The following is a 25,537-nucleotide window of genomic DNA, read 5'->3' on the forward strand; positions in this document are numbered from 1 at the left end:
TTATTAGGATCTTTGGGTCATATGAAGCTGTAAAGATACAGTCACCATCCTGAAACACCTAACTTACTGAAGTATGACAAATACACAGCTAAGTATAAACAAAATCCCGCGGACTTCAGAGATGGGAGTTAGCATATCCGTTTTAGAGGTCAGGGAAGGAGGGTGAGATGAATCATGGAAGATGGGTTGAGCTTTGACAGGCAGAGGAGGAAGAGGGTTTAGGTAGTGACATGTGCGCTTCCTTCAGGGGACACTCACGAAGTAAGGCTAGGAAGGTAGTGGAAACCACACTGAGAAATCCAGACCAGTGAAGTTGTACTTTATTTGATAAAGGCAGGAGAAAAGGGGAAGGTGAGAGGCATGAAGCTTTAGGAAGTTCAAGTTAGCAAAGGCTTACAGGATGGAACCTTGGGCAACTGTTAGTCAGCCATCGGGTGGCTGGAATAACTGTGACAGCCTCGATCAATGGTTCTCAACTACTTGAGGGTGGAAGTTGGGATTGGAGTGCAGACAGGCAGCAGAATGATACGGCATAAAATATGTTTTGAAAAAGCAGAATTACTATGCTTGTCGTTTTCACTGTAAGAAAGTGTCACTATCTGAGTTGTTTTTGCAGAAAGTGTCACTATGTGAAATTCCCTTGGGGATGGGACATGCACCCCATTTTAAAAGCTGACACACCCTAATCTCCAAGATCCCTTCTAGTTCTAACTTACTTTGAATGACTTGATTTTATGGATAAGTAAACAAAGGCTGAAAGAGGAGGCGTGGCTGATCAGGGCAGTCCTGCAAGCAGTCCCTAAGCCTTTTAAAATCCAGGATAGAATTCATTCCAGGGGCCCTGGGTGGCTCAGTCGGTTGAGCATCCCACTTCAGCTCAGGTCATGATCTCACAGTTCATGGTTTTGAGCCCTGCGTCAGGCTCTGTGCTGACAGTGGAGAGCCTGGAGCCTGCTTTGGATTCTGTGTCTCCGTCTCATTCCATTGTACCATGTATCTGTGATGGTTTCCATTTGTAAAATAGCCAAGTTGGACAAGGAGAGATATAGCTGAAAAAACTCACTAGGTTGGATCCGGATATTCACTCCCTATTTCTGCTGCTTTCTGTCAAGAGACTCCTGGGCCGATAAGGCATTGCAGGAAACAAGAGTTTGTAAAACAGGCAGGTCTTCTACCATAGTCCCTTTTTGGGGACACATATTCTTTTGACCACATGACACTCCAAATCATGACCATATAAAACTATAGGGATTCAAAAAGATAAAATACCAAAGCAAGGTACAAAAGCCACATTCTAAGACCTCCTATCTACCAACCTTTTGTCATATGTACACGTATACTTTACAAAATAGGGTCTATTTCTAATTTCTTATTGGTTCATCGATGTCTTGACCTTTTCCCAGTCATTACTTAATTGCTCTATTTTCTCAAGGCTTCCCCAGGTGCACATTTCTCATAATCTTTGAAGACTCCTGTTTATGAAAATGAAAGAGCATTTTTCTTCAGTCATGTTTTCATCGTTACAACTTTAGAGAACAATTTTTTTTTTTTTTCAACGTTTATTTATTTTTGCGACAGAGAGAGACAGAGCATGAACGGGGGAGGGGCAGAGAGAGAGGGAGACACAGAATCGGAAACAGGCTCCAGGCTCTGAGCCATCAGCCCAGAGCCCGACGCGGGGCTCGAACTCACGGACCGCGAGATCGTGACCTGGCTGAAGTCGGACGCTTAACCGACTGCGCCACCCAGGCACCCCATAGAGAACAATTTCTTGAGAGATGTTTTGGGAGTTGTATTCCAGAACGTCCCGCCTCCCCCCCCCCCCCCCCCCCCCCCCGGTACGATGAATAAATGAATTTGCCTAGAGAGTGGCAAAACTGACTTTTCTGGTTTTGGTAGAAAAGATAAACATTGCACTTATAGAAGATGTGGGAATACACTTCAAGCAGGCTTCAAGTTTAGGGGAGGAACAGAAGTGACTTGTTACCAGTTACTTGTGTCTAGTGAGTCCCCTGAGCATTTGGGAGGGACAGGCAGTGGCAGAGGTAATAAGCCTTTCCTGAGAAAGGAAAAGAGAGGTTCTCAAGTCCTGAATGGGAACCTCACCCTTATTGGGGGTACAAATGAGAGCTGGGCCAGGGGAGCTGCCCTTCTAACTGGGAGCACTGCTGACTTCTGCTCTTACAGCTCCCCCGATTTCAGAGTTTGTACTCTTCATCCACAAAGCGTCTTTGGTCAGTTACACCATGGCCCCTTATGACAACAAGTGATCCCAGTGCAGTGTGATATCTGCTTTGCAACAGATGGATTGAATATGGGTGCTCTGGGCAATTAGGACAGGAAGGGAAAGGGCGGGTAAAGGTCAAGAAGCACCAATGAAGGTGAGATTGTGCGAGGGGAGGAAAGGGTGTGCATATGCTTATGTGGGGCGGGGCAGAGGAATTTAATCAACAAGTAACACAAGACATGGAGGTGGGTAAATGCACAGATGTGCCTCGGACATGGGAAAGAGAACTGGAATTCATAAGGAATCAAGTTGGGGTTGGGGTTTGAAGAACTTCATTGGCTACCAAGGAAATTCATGTTGATCCTGCAGAAAATCTGTGAGACATATTTCTCTTGCTGTTGTACTGTTGCGACTCTCTTCTTGTATGGTCTAGGTTTAGAAAGAACTCTTGTAACAGTGGGGGCATACATTGAATACCAAAATGTCCAGAGAGCTGAGATCAATCTGAAACCTCTGTGGGATTCAAGGTGCCAGAAGATTAAGGGCGACAACTGGGAGGAAGGGAACAGAAGCGAGAGCAAGACATAGGAGTATTTTCATGGGATATATTCTCCGATGTGAAATCACCCAGTCTGGGGCACCTGGGTGGCTCAGATAAGCTTCTGACTTCAGCTCAGGTCATGATCTCCTGGTTTGTGAGTTTGAGCCCCTCATCCGGCTCTGTGCTGTCAGAGCTCTGTGCTGCTTTGGATCCTCTGCCCCCCTTCTCTCTGCCTCTCCCCTGCTCCTTCTCTTTCTCTCTCAAAAACAAACAAACAAACAAACATTAAAAAAAAAAGAACTCACCCAGTCAGACAAAGGTTACAGTAACTTACATAGCTCAGGAAAAATATTTTATGTTGCCATCACCATACATGCAGATGTTTTCCCATGAACTGGCCAGTCTTCCTTAGGATATGCCTTTACTTTTATTCTGGGGTCCATGCAACCGCTCCATCATATTCCTTATATTTATACTTACTTCTTTACTGGTAAAATTAGATTTTTCCCTCAAACTTGATTTACCGTTTATTTCTTTGGATATCACCATCTCTAGTATTTATTAGCTGTGTGACTTTGGGCACATTATTTAAGTTAAGCCTTAGTGTCTTTGCTCATACATAGAGGACAGTAATCATACCCACTGGGGGGACAGCTGTGATACCAAATGAAATACCAGAGTAAAAGCCCTAGCCTTGCTCTTGGCACAGAGTAAGAGTTCGGTAAGTTATTGTGCTTACAACGTGTTGATGCTTTTGCAAACCTTTATCTATAATATGTATTTAAAATCTATACTTAATTTCTTCTGTGATTTTTTTTGTGCATTGAAACTATTTATTTAATTTCTTGCTTTCTCTAAAAGTATATTTTACACCTGGAATATAAATTTTTGTTACCCTCAGTCTGTTGGATATTAAATTTACATACAAGTTGCATTTATCTCTGAATTCTCTACTTTCATGCTTTTGAATCTGCAAAGTACTCTTTTAAAAGTTATCACTCCATACATGTTCTGAATATGGTAGGGCATGTTTTCCTTCATGATTCATTGGCCAGAGAATTCTTTGATATTCTGCTTATTTATTTATTTAATAAGAATTTTAGAAGTATGCTGTGAAGATATAGAAGGTAATATTTTGGCATCTTTATTGGAATTTTGTTAATTTAATAAATTATGTTAAGAGATATTGTCATTTTTATTATTGTATTTATTCTTTCTTGTTAAGAGCATATATGTCTGCATTTTTAGAACCTTCCTTACTTTCCCAATATATCTTGTTATTTTCTTCAGCAAAGGACTGAGAGAGACTTCTGTCTTAAATCATATTCTTGGGAAATTGATTTCCCCAATCATACTCTTGGGAAAATACCTGTATGCTTATTATTAACAAACATGGGAAGGTGGCTCTGTCCACGGAGAATCTACCTCATCCATGCTACTTAAAAATTTTTTTTTGTTAATGTTTATTTTTGATAGAAAAAAAGAGACAGAGTGTGAGTGCGTGGAGGGGCAGAGAGAGGGAGACACAGAATCCAAAGCAGGTTCCAGGCTCTGAGCTGTCAGTGCAGAGCTCAACATGGGGCTCGAACCCATGAATTGTGAGATCATTACCTGAGCTGAAGTCAGACACTTAACCAACTGAGCCACCCCGGTGCCCCAGATCCATGCTACTTAAATGTGGCCAATATAAATCATTTTCCTCAGCTATAAATTTGGGCTGCTAATACTTGGTTGAATGTTTACTACATTGATGTAAAGATTATGAAGTAAGGTATTCAAAATTATTTGAAAATGTTACAATATAAACAAGGGTATGGTTTAATGAAACAATTATAAAAACATTGTTGCTTCCCAGACAGTAAGATTCTAGAGGGCAGGAACCATATCTTCTACTCCAGGTGTCCACAATATGGTGCCAGAGCACGATAGGACTCAGTAAATATTTCTACATTAGGGGAATAAGTAGGTAGTAATAACATTAAAAAAAAAAAAAAAGGAGAAGGAAAGGTTTGGAGTGGCATGGTCTTGGGAAAATGAATTTATTTAATCTTACTGACACATTTCTTTCATCTCATATGGAATCATCTTACAATTCAACATTGATCAATATATTAATAAGCTTTCCTTCTGCTAGAATCCCCTTGTAGCAAAATTTTATACCTTTGTATCAATGTGATATAAGCTATTTGTGTTCCTAGAAACTTTCTATTATTTCCCCCTCTTAGTGTAGCTGCTTTTCTGAAAATGAGATCATAGCTGGGAGTGAAAAGGGAGATGGGAAGGGAGGGAAATGTTATGTAATCATCCACCATTTGACTCCAGAACTAAGGAGCAGGAATATGCCAAGAGCATAGCAATAACCATTGTCATGCCAGATACTAACCAGAAGCTTTCCACATACTGTTCTTAACCTCAAATCAAAGGTGAACCAGAAGGATATCTGTCTGCCAAAATTGTAGTTCAGGGTTTTACCTTCCTTGCAATCTTCCTGGTCCCCCAATGGCTACCACTAAAACCCCTCTCCCCCACGTCTGCAGTAGGGAAAGATGAACCCCTGCTGTAAGGCTTTGGTTGTTCAAAGAAAAAAAAATTGTTTAGAATTATCATTTGTGGGGAATTACTAAGTATACAAACACATTCCATTGACTTGATAACTTAAGCATTTGCTTTTTTTTTTTTTTTTTAAACCATCAAGGGCTAACAATGTGACCCTGTCATGAGACTTGGTCAAAACGGAAATATTTGCATTGAGGAGCTTCTGGGTTTCTGGGTTCATTTGTAACATGGAGTCTGATGGATGATGTATGTAGCAGAATGGTCCTTCAATTTTCTGAATTAAAAATACTTAAAATAATGTCAAAAATAAACCTTTGAGGTTCAGCATTATTAATATCTTCTTTGGATCCAAAATGCATTAAAGACTCACTCCATATACAGACTCTGAAGGAAGCCCATGAATGTTAGAACAAAATCTGCATGGTAGTTAAGAAAGCACTTTCCTCCAAATTAATTGTACTGAAATCCACATTATAACTCACTGCAGTGGGTAGGGCAGGTGGTTTTACTGTTATTATTTCTCTTTCTCACCTCCTGCTTTGTATTCTATAGGTGGGTTAACTGAGGTTAACCGAGAAAGCTATAGGACACAGTCCCAACCTGATCTTCTGACTTCAATTCCTATAAATCAGTTTCTCAATCTTGGCATCATTGACATTTTAGGTTGAATAATTCTTTGTGGGGGTACGGGGGGGGGGGCTTTCCTGTGCATTGTAGAATATTTAGCAGCATCCCTGGCCTCTACCCGCTAGCTGTAACACCCTACCCCAACGTTGTAACAATTAAAATGTCTCTGGACATTAACTCCATTCCCACGAGGCTGATTTGACTTCATATTGCTCTGCCTTATGGTACATGGTTGCTAGATGTGTCTTCTGACACCAGCTAGGTTGTTTCTGGCAAGAAGACTATTGGCAATACTCTAATACTTGTTAAGAGCTCTTTACTCAATGGCAATAGACTCACTCGGATTAAGGCAGACATCTTGGATAGGCTTGGTTTTCTCTCTAATGAGCCACAGATCATGATGCATATTAAAGAACTATAGTGGTCAACAGTGCTATTCACCAAATATTTCTGCTCTCTCCCATTCTGGGATCAAGCCCCACATCAGGCCCTACGCTGAGTGTGGGGCCTGTTTGGGATTTTCTCTCTCCCTCTGCCCCTCCCCACCTCAGAAAAAAAAAAAAAAGAATGACTCAAAAGAGCTATAAACAATGCATCTATAAACTAGAATCAATAATCTTAATCTACCACACTTCTCAGGAAAAGGGTTATAAAAACCTTACAACAACATAATTTGAAAATAATCAACACACTTGAAAATAATCAATAGTATGGAGACTCTACAATGTTGCTCTATTACAGTTTTCAAAAGAAAGTTAATGGAGATTGTTTCATCAAAAGGGCAGTGAAACTCATTGGCATTAATGCCATTACTCAGATGTGCTAGATTTCCCTAAGAGGTCTGTGCAGAGGGAAGGAGAAGAAAGTTGGATACAAAGTAATTAAGGCACATGCCTGCAGCTAGAAGAGAATTCTGGAGATCTAATGCGCAGCATCGTGATTACAGTCAACAATACTGTATTGTATACTTCAAGACTGCTAAGAGCCTAGAGTTTAAATGTTCTCACCACAAAAAGGAAATGATGATTATGTGATATGATAGAGATATTCAGCTAAAGCTACAGTAGTAATCATATCAAACTACATAAATGTATCAAATTAACATGCTGGACACCTTAAACTTACACAAATGTTATATATAAATCCTATCTCAATTAAAAAAGCCAAAAAAGAGAGTAATGAATGGTCATGCAGTCTGATTGTAAACCTTTCTTAGTTTTCCAATACATCTAAGCTTACATGTGAAAGAGAAAAGTTTAACTTACAGGCAGTGCAATGAAAATGACTTAAGCCTTCAGAGTATCAGTTTCTCTACCTATCAGGTGGGATCATAATACCTACTCCATCGAGCTTATCAGGAACATTACAGTAAATGATGTGGCAAAGGACCAAGTAAGAGGCAAACTGTCGATAAACAGTAGCAATTAATAGCATAATAATCATTATTATTGCAATTATTGACAAGAAAACCACTTTTTTATAACTGTTAACAGCATTCAGAGTAAGTATTCTGGCTGGTATTACAGAGTATGTAAGTTGGTTTATGATATGGGTTTTAGATATGCTAATGTAGCCTCTAGAAGAGGTAACAGGCAAATAAATGTATGCCTGGTAGGTAACCTTTTTGTGAAGTTCTAGATGGTGAGCTGGGGAAAAAAATAACATTTAAACTTAGAGAAACAATTTGGAAAACAAGAACACATAACGCATTAACACAGTGGTAAAAACTACTACCTAGCTATGTGACCTTACTTAATTTCTCTGTGCCTTAGTTTCCCAACCTGAAAAAGTGGAGATAGTAATAATACTGAACAAGACAGCTATGAAAGGTTAGAGTTAACATTTGTAAATAGCTTAGAACAACGCCTGGAATACAGTGAGCGCTACATAAGTGCTCCTTAAACCGGAACAATGATAAGAACAGCTGAAAATACACAGAATGGCCTGTTAGGAAAACTTTGGAGTAAAGACTGGCAAGGTAGCCTTCCAGGAATACAACCTGGAAAGCTGCCAGGCTCGTTCATCCACACAACTCGGATTGCTTTTATGTGCAAGGTGAAGTGCTGTGACCAGGAAGAGCGCTGACTCGCGTCTGGAAGGACAGAGATGGACTAGAGGCTATGACAAAAAGGACTCCCAGTTGAGACTAGAAATATCATAGATAATAGGATACCCTCTTCTATGGGCTTCCACAGTATTCCCTAATTACTTCACAGCATCTTAGGCACCTGTTAGTTGTATATAAGTGTCTGCCCAAGGCAAAGCTCCCTGAGGGTGGAGACCAAGTCTTCTGCACTGTGGAAATCCTCTCCTATAATGCTCAGCAAATATATGCTGAAGTCTAGCCAAAGTTAGGTAATAAGATTGGACCTGTAACTACTGAGCACACAGTCCTTGGGCCCCTAATGCTCCCCACCCCGCTTACAACATTCCATACTGCTCTAAACAGCTCAACGTAAATGTGTGGGAGGGGAGACTGTGATCCCAAGAACATGGCCCTGAGAGTAAAACCTTAGTCTTTTCTGTAGTGCTGGCTTAAAACTACTCGCCAGTAAAACTGGCTGAGAAGCCTTTTGCTTAGGGACTTCCTCCAGCCACACTTCTCAGTCCATCCACAAACACCTCAATGCTGCCACAAACAGAATTGAACTCACCAGCTTTGCAAATGAGCAGAATTTTTCTTCTTCCTTCTACAGCTATCCATCTTCTAAATTCATTTCTGTGTTTTCCTTGAGAATACCTCTGTCATACATTCCTCTCACTAATCTCTCAGCCACCACCTCCAGAATTACATTTGGATTATCACTGTAATGTCTTACTGTGAATCTGCCTACATACCACTGAAAGATAAATCTTTCTAAAATACAAGTTTCATCACATTTCTTTCCTGTTCAAGGTCTAGGTTCCTTATTTCTTACTTTTCCCTAATCTACTTTGATTATCACGATCCTCCATACTTTGGTCCCATTCTACCACACTTCTGACCAAAGCTTCCAAATTCATTTTGTGAGATTAGCATTATTCTGATACCAAAAGCAGACAAGGACATCACACACACACACATTACAGGCCAATATTCCTGATGAACATAGATGTAAAATTCCTCAACAAAACAGCAGCAAACCAAACTCAGCAATACATTAAAAGGATCCCATAACTTGATCAAGTGGAACTTATTCCAGAGATGCAAGGAAAGTTCAATATCTGCAAACCAATCAATGTAATATGCCACATTAACAAAATGAAAAATAAAAATCATACGATCACCTTAATAAATGTAGAAAAAGCACTTGACAAAATTCAATATCCATGTATGAAAACTCTCAGCAAAGTGGGTAGAGAGGAAATACATCTGAACATAATAGAAACTATATATGACAAGCACACAGCTAACATCATACTCACCAGTGAAAAGCTAAAACGTAGAAAGCTTTTCCTCTAACATCAGAATCAAGACAAGGAGGCCCACTCTAGTCACTTTTATTCAATATCGTACTAGAAGTCCTAGGCACTGCAATTAGGTAAGAAAAAGGAATAAAAAGCATACAAATTGGACAGAAAGAAGTAAAACTGCCCCTATTTGCAAATGGCAGGATAGTATATACAGAAAACTCTAAAGAGTCTACCAAAAACTGTTGGAATTAATCAACTAATTCACTGAAGATGCTGGATACAAAATTGATATACAAAAACCTGTTGCATTTTTACACACTAATAACAAGCTATCAGAAATAGAATTCAAGAAAAACCATTCCATTTACAATCACATCAAAAGGAATAAAATATCTAGGAGGAAATTTAACCAAGAAGATGAAAGACTGAGAAAATGAAAACTAGGAAACATTGGTGAAAAAAAATTGAAGAAGACACAAATAAATGGAAACATATTCTATGCTCATGGATTGGAAGAATTAACATTGTTAAAATGCCCCTACTATCCAAAGAAACCTACAGATTCACTGAAACTCCTATCAAAATTCCAGTGACATTTTTCATAGAACTAGAGCAAATAATTAGAAAATTTGTATGAAACCACAAAAGCACATGAAGAGCCAAAACAATCTTGAGAAAGAATAAAGCTAGAAGGATCAGGCTCCCTGATTTCAAACTACACTACAAAGCTATAGTCATCAAAACAGTATGGTATCAGCATTAAAACAAATACACAGATCAATAGAACAGCATACAGAGTATTCTAGGGAAAGACTTTTCAGCAAATGGTGTTGGGAAAACTGGACAGCTACCTGTCCAGAATAACACTGGAGCACCATCTTAGAACACTATAAATATTAATTAAGTCAATATGGATTAAAGTCTCAAGTGTAAGACCTGAAGCTATAAAACTCCTAGATGAAAACATGGGCAGTAAGCTCCTTGATGTTGGCCTTAGTGATTTTTTTTTGGCGCTGACTCCAAAAACAAACATAAACAAATGGGACTACATCAAACTAAAAAGCTTCTCCACAGCTTAGGAAGCCATTAACATAATGGAATGGCAACCAATGAATGTGAGAAGATAACTGCAAATCATATATCCAATAAGGGGTTAATACTGAAAATATACAAAGAACTCTGCTCAATGACAAAAAAAGAACCCAAAAATATGATTAAAAAAAGACAGAAAATCGGAATAGACATTTTTCCATACAGATGACAAACAGACACATGAAAAAGATGCTCAACATCACTAGGCATCAGGGTAATGCAAATAAAGAGCATAATGAGATATCTCCTTATACCTATCAAAATGGCTATTATCAGAAAGACAAGAAATAACAAATGTTGGCAAGGATGTGGAGAAAAGAGAACACTCATATACTATTAGTGGGAATGTAAGTTGGTGCAGCCACTATGGAAAACAGTATGGAGGTTCCTCAAAAAAATTAAAGATAGAGCTACCATATGATCCAGCAGGGTATTTATCCAAAGAAAACAAAAATCCTAATTTGGAAAGATGTATGCATCCCTATGTTCATTGTGGCATTATGTACAATAACCAAGATATGGAAATAAACTAAATGTCCACTGACGGATGGATGGATAAAGAAGACTTGGTACACGTACACACATGCACACATGCACACACACACACACACACACACACACACACACACACCCCTCTCACAGTGGAATACAAGTCAGCCATAAAAAATGAGATCTTGATATCTGCAACATGGTAGACCTTGAAGGTATTATGGTAACCGAAGTAAGTCAGAGAAAGACAAATATTGTGTGATTTCACTTATATGTGTCATCTAAAAAACAAAACAAACAAAACAACCTCCCCACCCCTGCCCAGACTCCTAGATACAGAGAACCGTTTGGTGGTTGCCAGAGGGGACGTGGGTTGGGGGAGGATATGGATGAAGGAGATTAAGAGGTATAAAGTTGCAGTCACAAAATAAGTAAGTCATAGGGATGTAATGTACAACATGGAGAATATACTCAATGATATTGCGTTAATTTGGGAAGGTGACAGATTCTAACTAGATTTACAGTAGTGTCTATTTCCACAATGTATACAAATGTCAGATCACTATTGTACCAGTATAATACCATAAGTAATATAATATCGTATGTCAATTATTCCTCAATTAAAATAATACGAGCAATTAAGTGCTTATGAAAGGGGTCAGAATGCTCATCTCACTGACCCGAACATGCCCACTGAGGATGAAGGTGAAGGAAATGGTTCTGAAAAGGCTCCATGTGGCATTAGGGATGAGAAGGCCTGCTGCTATCAGCTTCAGAGTTTCGTTTGTTTTCTCAACTCAGTAAGCAAGGCACGGGCCAATGACAACTAGGATGTGGACTGTGGGCTACTCCACATTACAAGCCTGATGCCAAAATGCTTCACACAGTCCACCTCAACAGATGGTAATGTATTTCGGCTATTACCAACGTGAGGAGGATTCAAACCAGTGACCCCAGGGGTGAGAGGTTGTACATCCAATTACAAATTCCCGCTTTCCTTAAGTGTTAAGATGCCTAAAGCAATATATTTTATTTACATCAAGTTACATTGTATAAACTATATTTGATAAAAGAGATGACTTCACGTTCTCAACTTAAATCAAAGAATGCTTACTTAAGTATTTTTTTAATTGAATCACACTTTAATGCCATCGTATAATCTTTTGGTTAACAGTGCTCATCTTGATTATTCTGACAAAGGGAAACATGGAAATTAATACTTCAGTTGTAGAGCTTATGTCATCTATAAAATTACACATTAGAAAATTCAAAAGAGATACCTGGGACATCTGTGAAGGTTTCTCCAAGGACAGACACATGGAAATTGAGTCCTAAGTCCTTAAGGTGCATTAATACCTTAAAAAAACTCTCTGGATCTTTATCATGTTCCCTGGAAATAAACACACAAAATATAACTTGTGAAACCTTAGGGTATGCGTCAGGAACGATGTTTTCACTTCTCACAGTATCAATTCCTTTCGTGGTCTATTGCCAGTTAAGGGAGCTTCTGACATCCATGCAGAGATTTTCCCCTATAACCTTAAATTGTAGCATCGGCATTGAGTGATTTCATGAACGTAACTTCTCTCTCATGAATCAAAACCCAGTTCTATTGAAATCTTAAGGCTCTGCAGCCTTTTATGAAAGGAGAAATCTATCTTGTTTTTCACATTTTTTTTGGTTAGACTATAGAAAGTCTAGTGTATTTTCCTTTCTCCTAAAATGGTTAATTTTCCACTTAACATGGGTTTTGAACAAAAGAAAAGACCAGTCTTCAAAGGACGATTCTCTACTGATCATGAGAACGTACCAAAGATGTTTTTCATTTTCATGGGTCTGAATACCTTCCTCTCACATTTACTCAGTCCCTTTGTGCCCACAAGGAACGCACAATTTAGGGAGCGAGATTACAGACTCTCTCACTAATCTCTCATTTTAAATAATTGAATGGAGAATTATAAATACATCAAAAGGGGGTAGGCCTGAGTCTAAGTCCGCTGAGTATTAACTCAGGAGTGGAGGTTAGTCAACTCATAAAAGAATAGTAATAAAGATAATTCTTTCATTTAGTAGAGGCTTTGAAAAACATGGATTATTTTTGTTTGTTTAGCTTGTCAGTCTTCTTTATAATGACAGAATGAGGGGCTAAAGGACACTAAAATAAAAAAAAAATTCATCAGTTCAAGAAATCACATTAAAATGAAATGAGTTATTTTTTACATTCTAAGGTGTGAATGTTTCAGTATTTCTTACATTTAATTGCACTGTTTTAAATTATCTTATTTCAGACAGATGTGGACCAGATGTCTTCAAAATATTTGTTTTTTATTTATAAGTCAGAATTTTAATTTATTTTTTTATATTGCAGAGAAATAGTTATATATCAGCAATTGAATTTCTCATTTACCAACTAATTATGTAAAATAAATCTGTAAATTGATCAAACTGCTATATGAAATATGAAAATTACATCATTCAGGAAATCTCATGAAAAATGACATCTGCAACCCTAAATGTGTTAATTCACAATTCAGTCAATATTTTCAGTATCAAGAATTAAAACAAATGCATCTTCTGATTAACATTTTAAAACAGCATTTATAATTTTATGGAATTATAAGAGCTTATAGAATTTGAGTTCTGTAACAACTTATTTCAAGCTCTGTATCTCTTGTTTTGAGTTACTTCAAATAATAAAGAATGCAATGGCAAAATGTTCATCGCTTTTTAAAATGATGCATATTACATACATGTGCCACTGGGAAGTTTCTGGATAGTTCTCATATATACTGTATATGCTGTGGGCAAGAACAAAGACTCAAAAGAGTTTGAAAGTAAGAATACACCATATGCTGTCTTCAACCATATCAATCAAAAAGCTGCCACCTAATCTGTAATATGTTCTTTTAGTCTGATTCTCTTGGAAATACTTAGATGAAAAGAATGGAAATAACATAACGTAATATATCTTAAAGAGAGAGGAAGACTGTAGGGAAATCTAGCCACTCTGTTGCCTAAATTTTTCATTCTGAGTTTCAAAAATTTGGGCTACAGATCCTAAAGAGAATATTTATTCTAAATATTTCCTGCTGTTTTGCTTGTTTATTTGTTTTGTATTAAACTTAAAATAGATGTGGTTTGGGGCTGGGAGGAGGTTTAATTGGGGAGAAGCTTTCCCCCAATATGAAAAGATTGCAATACGAGTATTTTCAAGGCAGCAGGGTTTATGGACCTATATTTTCAGTGTTGCTATAAGAGATAAATGAATTACAATCCTACTGCTTCCTTTTGATTTTTAAAAATATTTTCATTCAATTTATTTAAATGAAAAATAAGGCAGCTGACCCATTTCTTTAGATATTTTTATAGGTGGACAATAGCTTTCATATTCAACAGTCACTTTGCATAAGAACACAAAAGAGATTTGTATGAATCCCTCTCTTGTTTAAAGTATAATATATGGACGAATGTAAAGTGAGATTTTTCTTCCCCAAAATTATCCCTCAGGAAAAGAGGCATTTTATACTAAAGTCCTTCTAATGTCTCTCATGATACTGGGCACCCCCTCAGTTACTTTATTTTGAATAAAGTACTGTTTAGGGAAGTTGCATTAACCTGAAACAATGCCTACTGGTGAGAGTTTTGGATGGTGTTAGCAGTCATTCACTTGACGAAACTGGTAAAAACAGAAGCAAAGGCATATATTACTACTAACTTAGTAATTGTTTTGAGAGGCATGACCTAACAGTTCAAAGTGTTGGGTGTTGCTTAAAACAAGCATTTTAAAGATCACTGAAAAAAGTAATAGAATAAGTGGTTATCAGAGATTGTGAGTACTAAGTGGGTTTTTAGAGCTGAGGAAAAGATTTCCAGTGATGACAGTTTCCCAAGTCTTGCACCCCAAGCAGCTTAGACGGGGTTCCAGATGACACGTGCTGGAAACATGCCAGCTTCCTGAAAAGATGGCACCCACCATACTGATGTCAAGAATGCATGGGAGGGGGAGTTGGGCTAAAACTGCTTCATGAAATTTAAGGGTGGGAAAAGAGCAATACTTCTAAAATTATTTTATATCATGGTATGTGGTTTAAAGTACTATTTATGTCTAAATTAATAGATTACATATAAGTAGATACTTTATTTCATTTACGTCCCTCAAAGTGACATAGTCAATTTTGCTAAAAATTTTTCTCAGTTTTCTTCTTAGAAAAATGGGTGATTTCTTAACATTCAGACGATCGTTAAAGATGTTGTGCACAGGGGCGCCTGGGTGGCTGTCAGTTAAGCGTCCAACTTCGGCTCAGGTCACGATCTCACGGTTCATGAGTTCAAGTCCCACATGGGGCTCTGTGCTGACAGCTCAGAGCCTGGAGCCTGCTTCTGATTCTTTGTCACCCTCTCTCTCTGCCCCTCCCCCGCTTGCACTCTGTCTCTCTCTCTCCCAAAAATAAATAAATATTAAAAAAAAGATGTTGTGCACAGATATTTCACCACAGCCATATATTAAGGCATGAATGGCAGTCAGTGGCCGGACTCAATATGTTTTGCTGAGTGAGGAACACATTCCAAATATCCAATGGGTCATCCATGGTTTATCCTTGAGGGGTTGTGCTATAGATGTTTCTTTTTTTTTTTTTAATGTTTTCTACTGTTTAATATAGAGTTTTAAGTATAAATAGTTTTTAATGCTTTTAAGGAACTACCCCTTTCTAACATTCTGCCATAAAATTGCATTCATAGGATTTTTGCCTAACTTTATACCATTTTCAGTATTTATAGTAGCTTGATTCCTCATTTCTTGTGACACCTCTACATCTGACAGCTGCCCGTCGAGCAAACTTGATTGATCATAAAACATTCTCGAAGATGAGTCAAAGTCCAAGCTTCCCACAATCCCCCACACTCTTGAATAGGTAAGAATGAAACAGTCTGGCTGGAACGAGTTTCTCAGCAGCCCAACTATGGCAGAAGCGACCAGCACGGAAATATTTCAGGCTTACTGGAAGCAGCAGATATAGCAAGAACAGCTTTTATTCCCAAATATTATTCAGAACATTTGAAAAGCATAAACTGTTTCCATGTGTTTTTTCTTCCTATATCTGTTCTCTCTCTGTTGCCTTTCCCGTTTAGTTTTGTGGAGCTAAATTTCTTCTTATTCCTCATTTAACATTCGTTCAGTAAATATTTATTGAGGATTTCTAAGTTCTCCATACTTGTCACTTACACTAAACTGTTACCCTTTCCTATTTTCCCACATAACTTTATACTTATGGAATGCAATCTCTTTGATCTAGTTCCTTGTATTGCCTGGGCAGAAAACTGGCTCTTTACCCACACTATTGTTTCCCAGCAGCATGTCACTCTGGACTGAGAGCTCCATGAGGGAAAGATAAGTAATGTCTGTTTTGTTCACTATAAGTACCCAGTGCCTTGCCAAGTAGTGGTAGACTTTACTTATGTTCATCAACATCCAGTTCTTTTCTCCTCTGGGCACACAGAAGACTCTGCGCTCAACCCCTCCCAGGAGGGGAGGCCAGAGACCTAGTTCTGGTCAATGGGTTGCAAGCTGATTTGTGTCACTTCTGGGTAGAAGTATCTAAGAGCAGTTCTGGATAGCACTTTCTCGGGTGCAGTGATCCTTGAGGAGGTCTTGTGTTGAGATCATTAGGGTAAGAATAAAGCAGTCTGGACTGCCACATGGAGGCAAAGCCACCTAAAGGTGCAGAGTTAGTGAGATAAGTAAACTTAGTGAGATGGGGAGGGATGTTCGTTACTGCAGCATAGTGTGGCCTATGCTGACTACTACATTATCTGTGGCACAAAATGAGCTGCTGAGAAAATATGTGTTGAATAAATGAAAGTATGGAAAAAATGAGGGACATTTGTAGAGCTCCTGTCATGCTCAGGATCCCATGCCAGGCACCTGATCACAACCTTAGTTAAGCCTCTCAACAAGTCGTCAAACGCAATTATTCCTCCATTTAAGATCACACAGAAGACACTGAGTCTGCATTTGAAATCATGTCTCATCAACTGAAAGTCATTCTCTTTCTATACAGATAGTCTTTGATTCTTTATTTCTTTTATTTCTTTCTTCCTACATATAATGAGAGAAAAAGAGTTAGCACCTTCAGTCTGTGGTTTTGTTTCCAGACCATCAAGCCCTGGGAATACCTTGGATTCTAGTGACTTGAGGTTAGAACCCATTGGATAAAAGATGGCAATCAGAATATGTGGAAGTAATATAAAATTATGATCTCTCTAACACCATGGTCTCTAACTTCTTTCCCTTTCTGATACTCTACTAACCTCTGTCTCTACTTCCTCATCATCATGTACTGCTTTATTTCCAAATTCAGTGACATGTTCCTTGTTCAAAAACATAAAGCTTCCATTTATTACCCTGTGTTAGTTGTCACGACCATTTACTTTTCTGCTGTCCTTTCTAGGGCCATAAACTTTTTGTTCCCCTCCATACGCCTGACGTACCAATAATCAGTTCTAGTTTCCCTCCGCATGTGCTGCTTCTGCTTCTCCAATGCTGCTTCAAATAGGATCCAACCAATACTTTTAGCCACCAACTTCTTGACTTCTCTCTCTGTCTCTCTCAGATGTTACTAGTGCTGCTCTCTAACTCCACCAGACCTCCCCACCATGGCTGACCAAGACCAAGAGTATCCACTGTGGCTCTCTCTGAATACCGCTCATACTGCATTCTGTCCTTCAACTTGACTTTTAGAGGAAGAGTGAAATGTGCACTGCAGAGAAAAGTGGCTCTGCCACTGACCGGCAGTATGACTGCAGGTATGTTCATACCCTCATACAACCTCAGTTTATTCATCCTTAAAATGGGATACCAATAATACCCACATTAAAAAAAAATTGGTTGTTTGGAATGAAGAAATGCCTGGCACCCTGGAGATATACAATAAGCTCTCATTCTCTTCTCTTTCGTATTTGTAGTATTTTAATATTTAAGAGATGTTAATCAATTTATTCCATCTCCTCTCCTCCCCAGCACACTCGAGATGCTAAGATATTTTATGTCCATTGCTTCAGAAAAAGCATGGGCCCGGCGTGGGGGCCTCCAGCACTCACACACAAAAAAGGGGGTGATCCTCTCGGTTGATTACAGGAGCAAAAATGCACGTAGAAATGGCAAGGACTTCAGACAGGAGCAAGTATTTAAGCCAAATGCCACATGAGTGTAGCAAACACCCTTCCACCCTGTGTCGCCGTTTCACCTCCAGATAAGAAACACGAAGGACTGGTGGAGGAGAGGTGAGGGGAAAGCACTTTGAAAGTCGCAGAAACCGCGCACTACACTTCCTGGTTTAGAACCTTGAGGGGGAAGCACGGCTGCAGACAGTGAATGTCTGAGTGCGTGTATCTAGGCGGACAGCACTGGGGACGCGTGTGAGAGATTCCCGAGCTGTGGTAGGCAGGAGGGTGGAACCATGGTTCCTGTGAATGTCATGGAAGAATCACAGAGCAGCTGGCAGACAGACAGAAGCAAGGGATCCCTCAGCTGTGGCCTGTGAGGAAGGGGGACCAGGAAAATGGAAGACAGGATCTTGAACTACTCGAGCTTTCTGGCACCCTAGTGCAATGGGCTACTGCACAGAAATTAAGTTATAGAAAAATAAAATTCTAATTTATGCATATCAGGGTTTCATGCCATCTGCACATTCATATTCTCATCTTTCCTTTTAATAGCAGAGGGAGAGCTGTCTGTCTTTCAAAATCCAAAGTCCATTAGAGCTGTAGATCTTCCACTAGCTTCTTGTTGAGACACCTGTGTTCTTGCATCCAATTTCCTTCCTAAAGCCTCTGATTCTATTCCCTTCTCTACAATTCTTCACTCATGTCTTTGCATTTTTAAGTGACCCCTCCTACCCGATAACATTTATTGACAATAAAAGTTCCAATAATGTACTATTTCTAGGTGACTTTTCACAGGTCATCTCATCTTAGAACATGAGCTATGTCTGTCTTTCCTCCTTCCTGTGCTTCCCCTACAACTCTGCTCCCATCTCTGCACTCTCTTGGCTGAAACTGTCCTTTAACAATACCAAGTCCCACCCCTGCTCCATTCATTCTCAAGCTTCCCATGTTTTTGCTCTTACGATTGACAGCAGTGACCACTCTGCTTTCTTAGAAATGATCCTTGCTGGTTTTCCAAATAGTGTATTTAGACTACAACCCAATGACCCTCTCCCCAATTAAATCTTCCCACCCATTCCATCCAGATGGCCATCCAGTGAAAACAAATCATTTCCTTGCCATTAGGTCCCACAACAGGATTACCTTTAAAATCTCCCCATTGCTAAAAACATACAGCCCCCAGGTTGTTTCTCTTCAACAGTGATTTCCTCTCTTCCTGGATACTGTATACAATAATTTCACTCAGCTACCTAATTCATCAATAAGCTCTCCTTCTCTGCAACTTTGGCCAGGAAGCCTGCAGATACCCATGCCTCAAAGAACTGGCAGGCCGTGAAAAACCTTAATTAAGATGAAGTGGGTCTTCCCCATTTTGGGGATGTTACTTAAGTGGCATCCACTTATTACACATACTTCTTTTTTGAAGTTTATTTACTTATTTAAAGAGAGGGGAGGGGGGCAGAAAGAGAGGGAGAGAGAGGATCCCAAGCAGGCCCAGCACTGTCAGCGCAGCACATGACCTGAGCCGAAATCAAGAGTCAGACACTTACCTGTATGAGCCACATACTTTTAAACCATCATGATGTACGTAATTACTTCTTCCCCGTAGACCTGGGAGGTTCTATGGAACTAAACTCTTTCCCCAGTTCATCACTAAGACTTCCTATTTCCCTCTATAATAAAGTTGCTCCTTGTGAAATGTGGTGACTGGGGCTGTAATTTGAAACTGACTAATCATTTATATTTTCTTTTGAATTATAACATTTCTAAGACATGTAGGGACACATTCAAAACTGCTTGCTAGTTACCCTGAGAACTACCCCATCAGTCCACCTCCTATAGTTAGAGACTTCTTCCAGGGTTCAGTCTAGGAAACTCTCTGATGTCCCTGAGAACTGTGTTTCTACCTCTCATATAGGAAAATACATTATTCTTGTTCCCTATTTTACCCTGTCAGGAAGCTTCCAGTCAGATTTTAAAGGGCTCAATCTCAGGGGTGCCTCGGTCGCTCAGTTGGTTGAGTGTCTAACTTTGGCTCAGGTCATGATCTCACGGTCTGTGGGTTTGAGTCCCACGCTGGGCTTTGCACTGACAATGAGAAGTCTGCTTGGGATCCTCTCTCTCCCTCTCTCTCTCTCTCTGTCTCTCCCCTGCTCACACTGTCTCTCTTTCCCAAAAATAAATGAACATTAGAAAAAAAAAATTAAGCTGAATCTCAGCGTCGGTGAGATGGAAATAATAGTGCTGAAAGTATAATTAACAATAATAATAATAATAATAATAATAACAACAACAACAAACAATGCCTCACTGGCTGGGCTCATTAGTAGAAAAAGTATTTCAGGGAACAGAATCCGTGATCTTGAGATAAATCGAATTTACTCAGTGTGAACTTTCACAAGAAAATAGACCACATTTTTTTTTAAAAAAGAACATAAAAAAGAACTGAAGCTCAGAGACCTATTGGACAACAGAAGAGCCAACATTTGGAGCATTGGCATTCCAGGAGGTGACTCTTAATAATTTCTTGCAACTGCATGTGACTCTACAATGATTTTACTACCTATTTCAATTAAAAAAAAACATGCTCATTGTAATAAAATACAAATAATTCAGAAATATATGGTGCCTCCACTGAAAGCCCCTATTCCTTACTCTTCCTGATTTTACTCTTTGGGTGTAACCACTACTTTACAGGTGTTTGGTGCGTAGGGTTCCTGACCTAGTTCTAGGCAGACGCAAACACATACATTTGTGTGTGTGTGTTTGTAAATATACCTTCCTCGTTTTATAAACATGAGAACAGTACCAGTCATTCTGCACTTTCCATTTTCACTAGCTACATGATAGACATGGATCTCCATCAGTGCATATAGATACTTAATTTCAAAATGTTTACCTCGTATTTCATAATTTTAAGTAAATTCTTCTCTTAATGGACACTTGTTTCCTATTTTTTGGTGTTTCAACTAATACTAAAAGTGACATCTAGCACTTTTTATAACATTCAAATTTCTCTTTTGTAGAATCCTTAATTCTTTCTTGTTTTTCCTCTTGTCCTACAAATGCAGCCATCCCACATCTCTAACCAGGGCCCTTTCCCCCCTTCCGACAATGTTCGCTGTACTTCTGGAACTATCCTAGTTTCAAAGTTTCACCTGCTTTACCTTCTGCTATGTTGCAAGTTCCACAAGGGCAGAACTCATGCCTTTGTTTACCCAATATTCCCCACGTCTAGAACAAGGCCGGGCATACAATGTAAAAAGTTATTACTCAAAATTGACTCTAAATCTAGATCATCTCTTGTGAATCTAATCTTCTTATTCCCATCTACTGTAGATTATGATTTTACCATTTATATAATCAGGTGGATAGTCAGAATCTTCACTTGGCCCTTCCGATGACAACTCATCTATAATACTTAAAAACTAAACACTGCCCTGCCAAACAGCATTAATGACCAAGCTCCTTTCTAGTATCGGTATGTCCTTATTCTTCCAGTATTCCAGGATCTCAAGCCTGACACATTATTGAATGCAAGGAAGCTGCTTCCAAACTTGTCCTGCCAATCAACTTATTATCAACTTTGCCATTTTTTCCTATACAAATAATTTAAGAGTTGTTTGATCATTTCCACTTTTTTCTTAAAAAATTTTTTTAATCTTTATTTATTTTTGAGAGAGAGAGAGAGAGAGAGAGAGAGAGAGACAGAGCATGAGCAGGGGAGGAACAGAGAGAGGAGACACAGAATCTGAAGCAGGTTCCAGGCTCCAAGCTGTCAGCACAGAGCCCGATGCGGGGCTCGAACCCATGAACTGTGAGATCATGACCTGAACCAAAGCCGGATGACTGAGCCACCCAGGCGCCCCGATAATTTCCATTTTTAAAGTACAATGTTATCACTTCGTACCTTTATACCACCACTGAGCTTCAGACCCTCTCCCCCTCTGCCAATTCAGCTTCCAAAACATTGTTCAATTATCCTCTTCAACATGATTTTCCTTAGCTATCTCTTCTCTACAGTAACTAAAAGCCATTAAATTGAAATTAAGCTGCCCTCCAACATTTAGATACTTCCATCAACCATTTACCCTTGCTATTATCCCAAATAAGCACTGGTATTCATTTAAAAAATTTTTTTTATGTTTTTATTTATTTTTGAAGGAGAGAGAGAGAGAGACAGAGACAGAGCATGAGCGGGGGAGGGGCAGAGAGAGAGGGAGACACAGAATCTGAAGCAGGCTCCAGGCTCTGAGCTGTCAGCACAGAGCCCGATGCAGGGCTCGAACCCACAAACTGGGAGATCATGACCTGAGCCGATGCCGGAAGCTCAACCGACTGAGCCACCCAGGCGCCCCAGCACTGGTATTCATATTCATTTTCATCTTCTCCCTTTGTCTCTGTTGTTCACAATCCACAGCTCTTGTGCCTGCAGTTTTTGAGAATGGACCATGTTCTCTCCCTCTCTCTGCCGCTCCTTGTCCATTGTCTCTCTCACTGACTTGAAATTTATTGTTACTAGTAGTCACCCCTATGACACCCCATCTCACTCTGAATCACTCCAATACCAACATTCATACAAACTGATGATGATTTCATGAAGTGCTATTTTACGTTATTTCATAATTATTTGTATGCTGTCCCCTTATAATAATTAGTCTGGAAGTCCCACAACATCAGAGAAACTCTTTGACTCAGAAGTTGGCAGGTACTCAAAATATGACTTTGAAATGAATGAATGATGGTTCTGTCATGGCCGAATAGAGACAGTTATATTTTTAAAACTATGCTAGGATAGGTCTATTAAATGACATGAAGGATCATGTTTTTTTTTTTTAATGGAGAATTAAACATGGTCTGCATTATTAGATGTCTTTCATCGAAATGGATTTCAATTCTTAATAACAGGTTTTCATATTCAGTTGTGGACATTTTGTCACATCTAGAAATGACAAGGTCTTCAATCAGTGGGAAAGAATCTTAACTTGAAGAGAAAAATCCACTCCTAAACCTCATTCTGATTTAAAAGGTGTTAAAAATAAAAATGGACAGTGATTCATAAGAAATCCCTCCAATGGGAGGGATTGGAAAAAGTGCAAAAATGGAGAAAAATGCAAAATTTCTGTCCATTTCATATATTATGTCTTGTTTCTAGACCCACAGAAGACTGCTGTGTTTTTTGGCTGACACAGAGATCCCCTAGAAGAGACAGTCTCCCTTACTCAGCAGCGACTGCTAAGCGCACCAGATTGTCATGGCAATGACTGTGGGAAAGTAGGAACACAATATGGAATGTCTGTTCTAGAAAGACCTGCTCAAAATGATGTGTTCTTGTTGCTACATATGTTGCGTTTTTTCATTTTATAAACAGGATTAATTATGTGTCTCCTCCTTTTTCTTACATTCTTATAAATGGAATTAATCTGTATTTTTCTACTTAGTCCCTTTTACAATGTCATAAAAGAAAAAAAGTTCAGCCCCAAACCTCGTTACTCTAGTCTTTTGTTGCTTATGATTTAAAGTTATTAAGAACTACTCACATTAGGTACCAAAGGTACACTAATTATTCATATGAAAAAGAATAAAAGATTCTGAATATTGTAATAAAGTAACTATATTGCTCAAGAAAGGTACTCCAGAATGGGAAGTCTCATGAACCAAAGTCTTCATTAATTAAAAATACTTACGGTTAGTGGGTATCAGAACAAATGATTTCTGGTAAAGAATGAATAATAAAGAGCAGTCAACTATGGTATATAGTGTATTCGGTGAAAGATCATTTTCACTCAATAGTGTGCTTTAGAAGCATATGTAAACCCAAAAGAAGGAAAGAAGATGCTTCTCGAAAGCTCATAATAACCAATTCATTTATGAGTATAGTTCTAAAGGTGAGTTTTGTCAGAAGAAATGAAGTCAAAATGCTTACATGGACAATATAACCTAATGGAAAGAGAGTTAAAATCCTAATTTTGGTGTTTAGTAGTTGTAATCTGGGGCAAGCTACCAAACCACTCTGAGATTTAATGTCTTCATCTGTAACAGTCTGGCTAATAACACTCACTTCAAAAGGCTGTTGAGGGGATTAAGTGAGATGATGTGTATGAGACAATTTACAATGCCTGGCAAGCAGAAAATGCATACTAAAGGATAGCTGTTGTTATTATTATCATTATTATTATTGTTGTTGTTGTTGTTATTGTTATCATGATTATTATAACCATCATTGTTTTATTTTTCATTTATAGAACTTGGAATTTAAGAATATTCTAGTAAGTTTAATAGCCACTGTAAGTGGGCAAAAAATAAAGTTTACTACGCTTTATAATCAGTTATTGATTGTAAGTGGAACATACCATTGTTGAGCCTCAAATATTTACCTTGATAATTACACATAGAGGCATATAAAGTGTCAAATATGTTACACATGCAAATAGAATAATAAGCATTCAATAAATGGTAGTCCTTATTTACAACACAGTTACAAATAGGATTTAAAGTAAAATTTCTGCTTGTGGATAAAGACACACATGTCCATAACTGAAATTTTCTTCTCAGGATTGTGTCCCTAATCTTGTCAAATGTCACCTTTAGAGGTGCCTAGGTGGCTCAGTCAGTTGAGATTTGGACTCGATTTCGACTCAAGTCATGATCTCACGGTTGTGAGATTGAGCCCCGTGGGGGGCTCCGCGCTGAGCATGAACCTGCTTAAGATTCTCTGTCTGTCTGTCTGTCTCTCTCTGTTTCTCTCTCCCTCTGGCCCTCCTCTGCTCTCTCTCTCTCAAAAAAAAAAAAAAAAAAAAAAAAAGTCACTTTTAATCCAGTCACCCAAGCCACAATGAACCCAGTCACCTTCACATCAACAATCAATCCCTGAACGGACCTCTCATTATCATTACTAATATTGTCTTTCTTTCCTTCATGTAGTTCACATGCTCATCATTCCTTTCCAGGGCAATTATAACATCATACCAAATCATCTTCTTACAATAATTACAACTGAAATCAGGACAATAAACGGTCATCTCTCTCCTCCTCTTCTTCGTTACCCAGAAGCAACAAGGAGAGCTAGAGATGGAGAGCACACATCATCTTCCACAACAGTAAGACATCAAGAACCCAGAACCACACAACAGGTGGGAAAGCTGTCAAAAATAATGAAGATCAAACAGACATATGGGTGGACGTGGAGGGAGGATAGCCCTGGATTCTCGGAGCTGGCACCAGGTGCTTCTCCATGGTGAAGAGTGGGCCTGGAGTGCAAGGAAATATTTCTCCCTCAGCACAACGTCAACAGTGTTTGTGGGCTGCCGGTGCTAAGAATTTCTGTGCCTGGTTCAGTCTTGAGAAGCAGAGAATAAAGTGCTAAGTAAGAGATCAGACAGAGAAGGCATTTTTGCAAGAAGTGGTCTGTTTGATAATGATCTTTTCTGGGAGGATTACAGAAATAC

General features: G+C 38.8%; 1 protein-coding gene across 6 annotated transcripts in view; it reads right to left on the reverse strand.

The window, feature by feature from the left end:
* Positions 1-25,537, reverse strand: part of GTDC1 (glycosyltransferase like domain containing 1) — a 292,506-nt gene that overhangs the window by 14,600 nt on the left and 252,369 nt on the right. For 5 of the 6 annotated variants that reach the window (XM_030327475.1, XM_030327479.1, XM_030327474.1 and 2 more), the window contains one exon: positions 12,206-12,315. The exons of the other annotated variant lie outside the window; for it this stretch is intronic. In XM_030327475.1, the coding sequence (XP_030183335.1) occupies positions 12,206-12,315 (110 nt within the window). The remainder of the gene's footprint in view (positions 1-12,205; positions 12,316-25,537) is intronic. 6 annotated transcript variants of the gene reach the window in all.

The sequence above is a fragment of the Lynx canadensis genome, chromosome C1 (genome assembly GCF_007474595.2).
Source record: "Lynx canadensis isolate LIC74 chromosome C1, mLynCan4.pri.v2, whole genome shotgun sequence".
NCBI lineage: Eukaryota > Metazoa > Chordata > Mammalia > Carnivora > Felidae > Lynx > Lynx canadensis.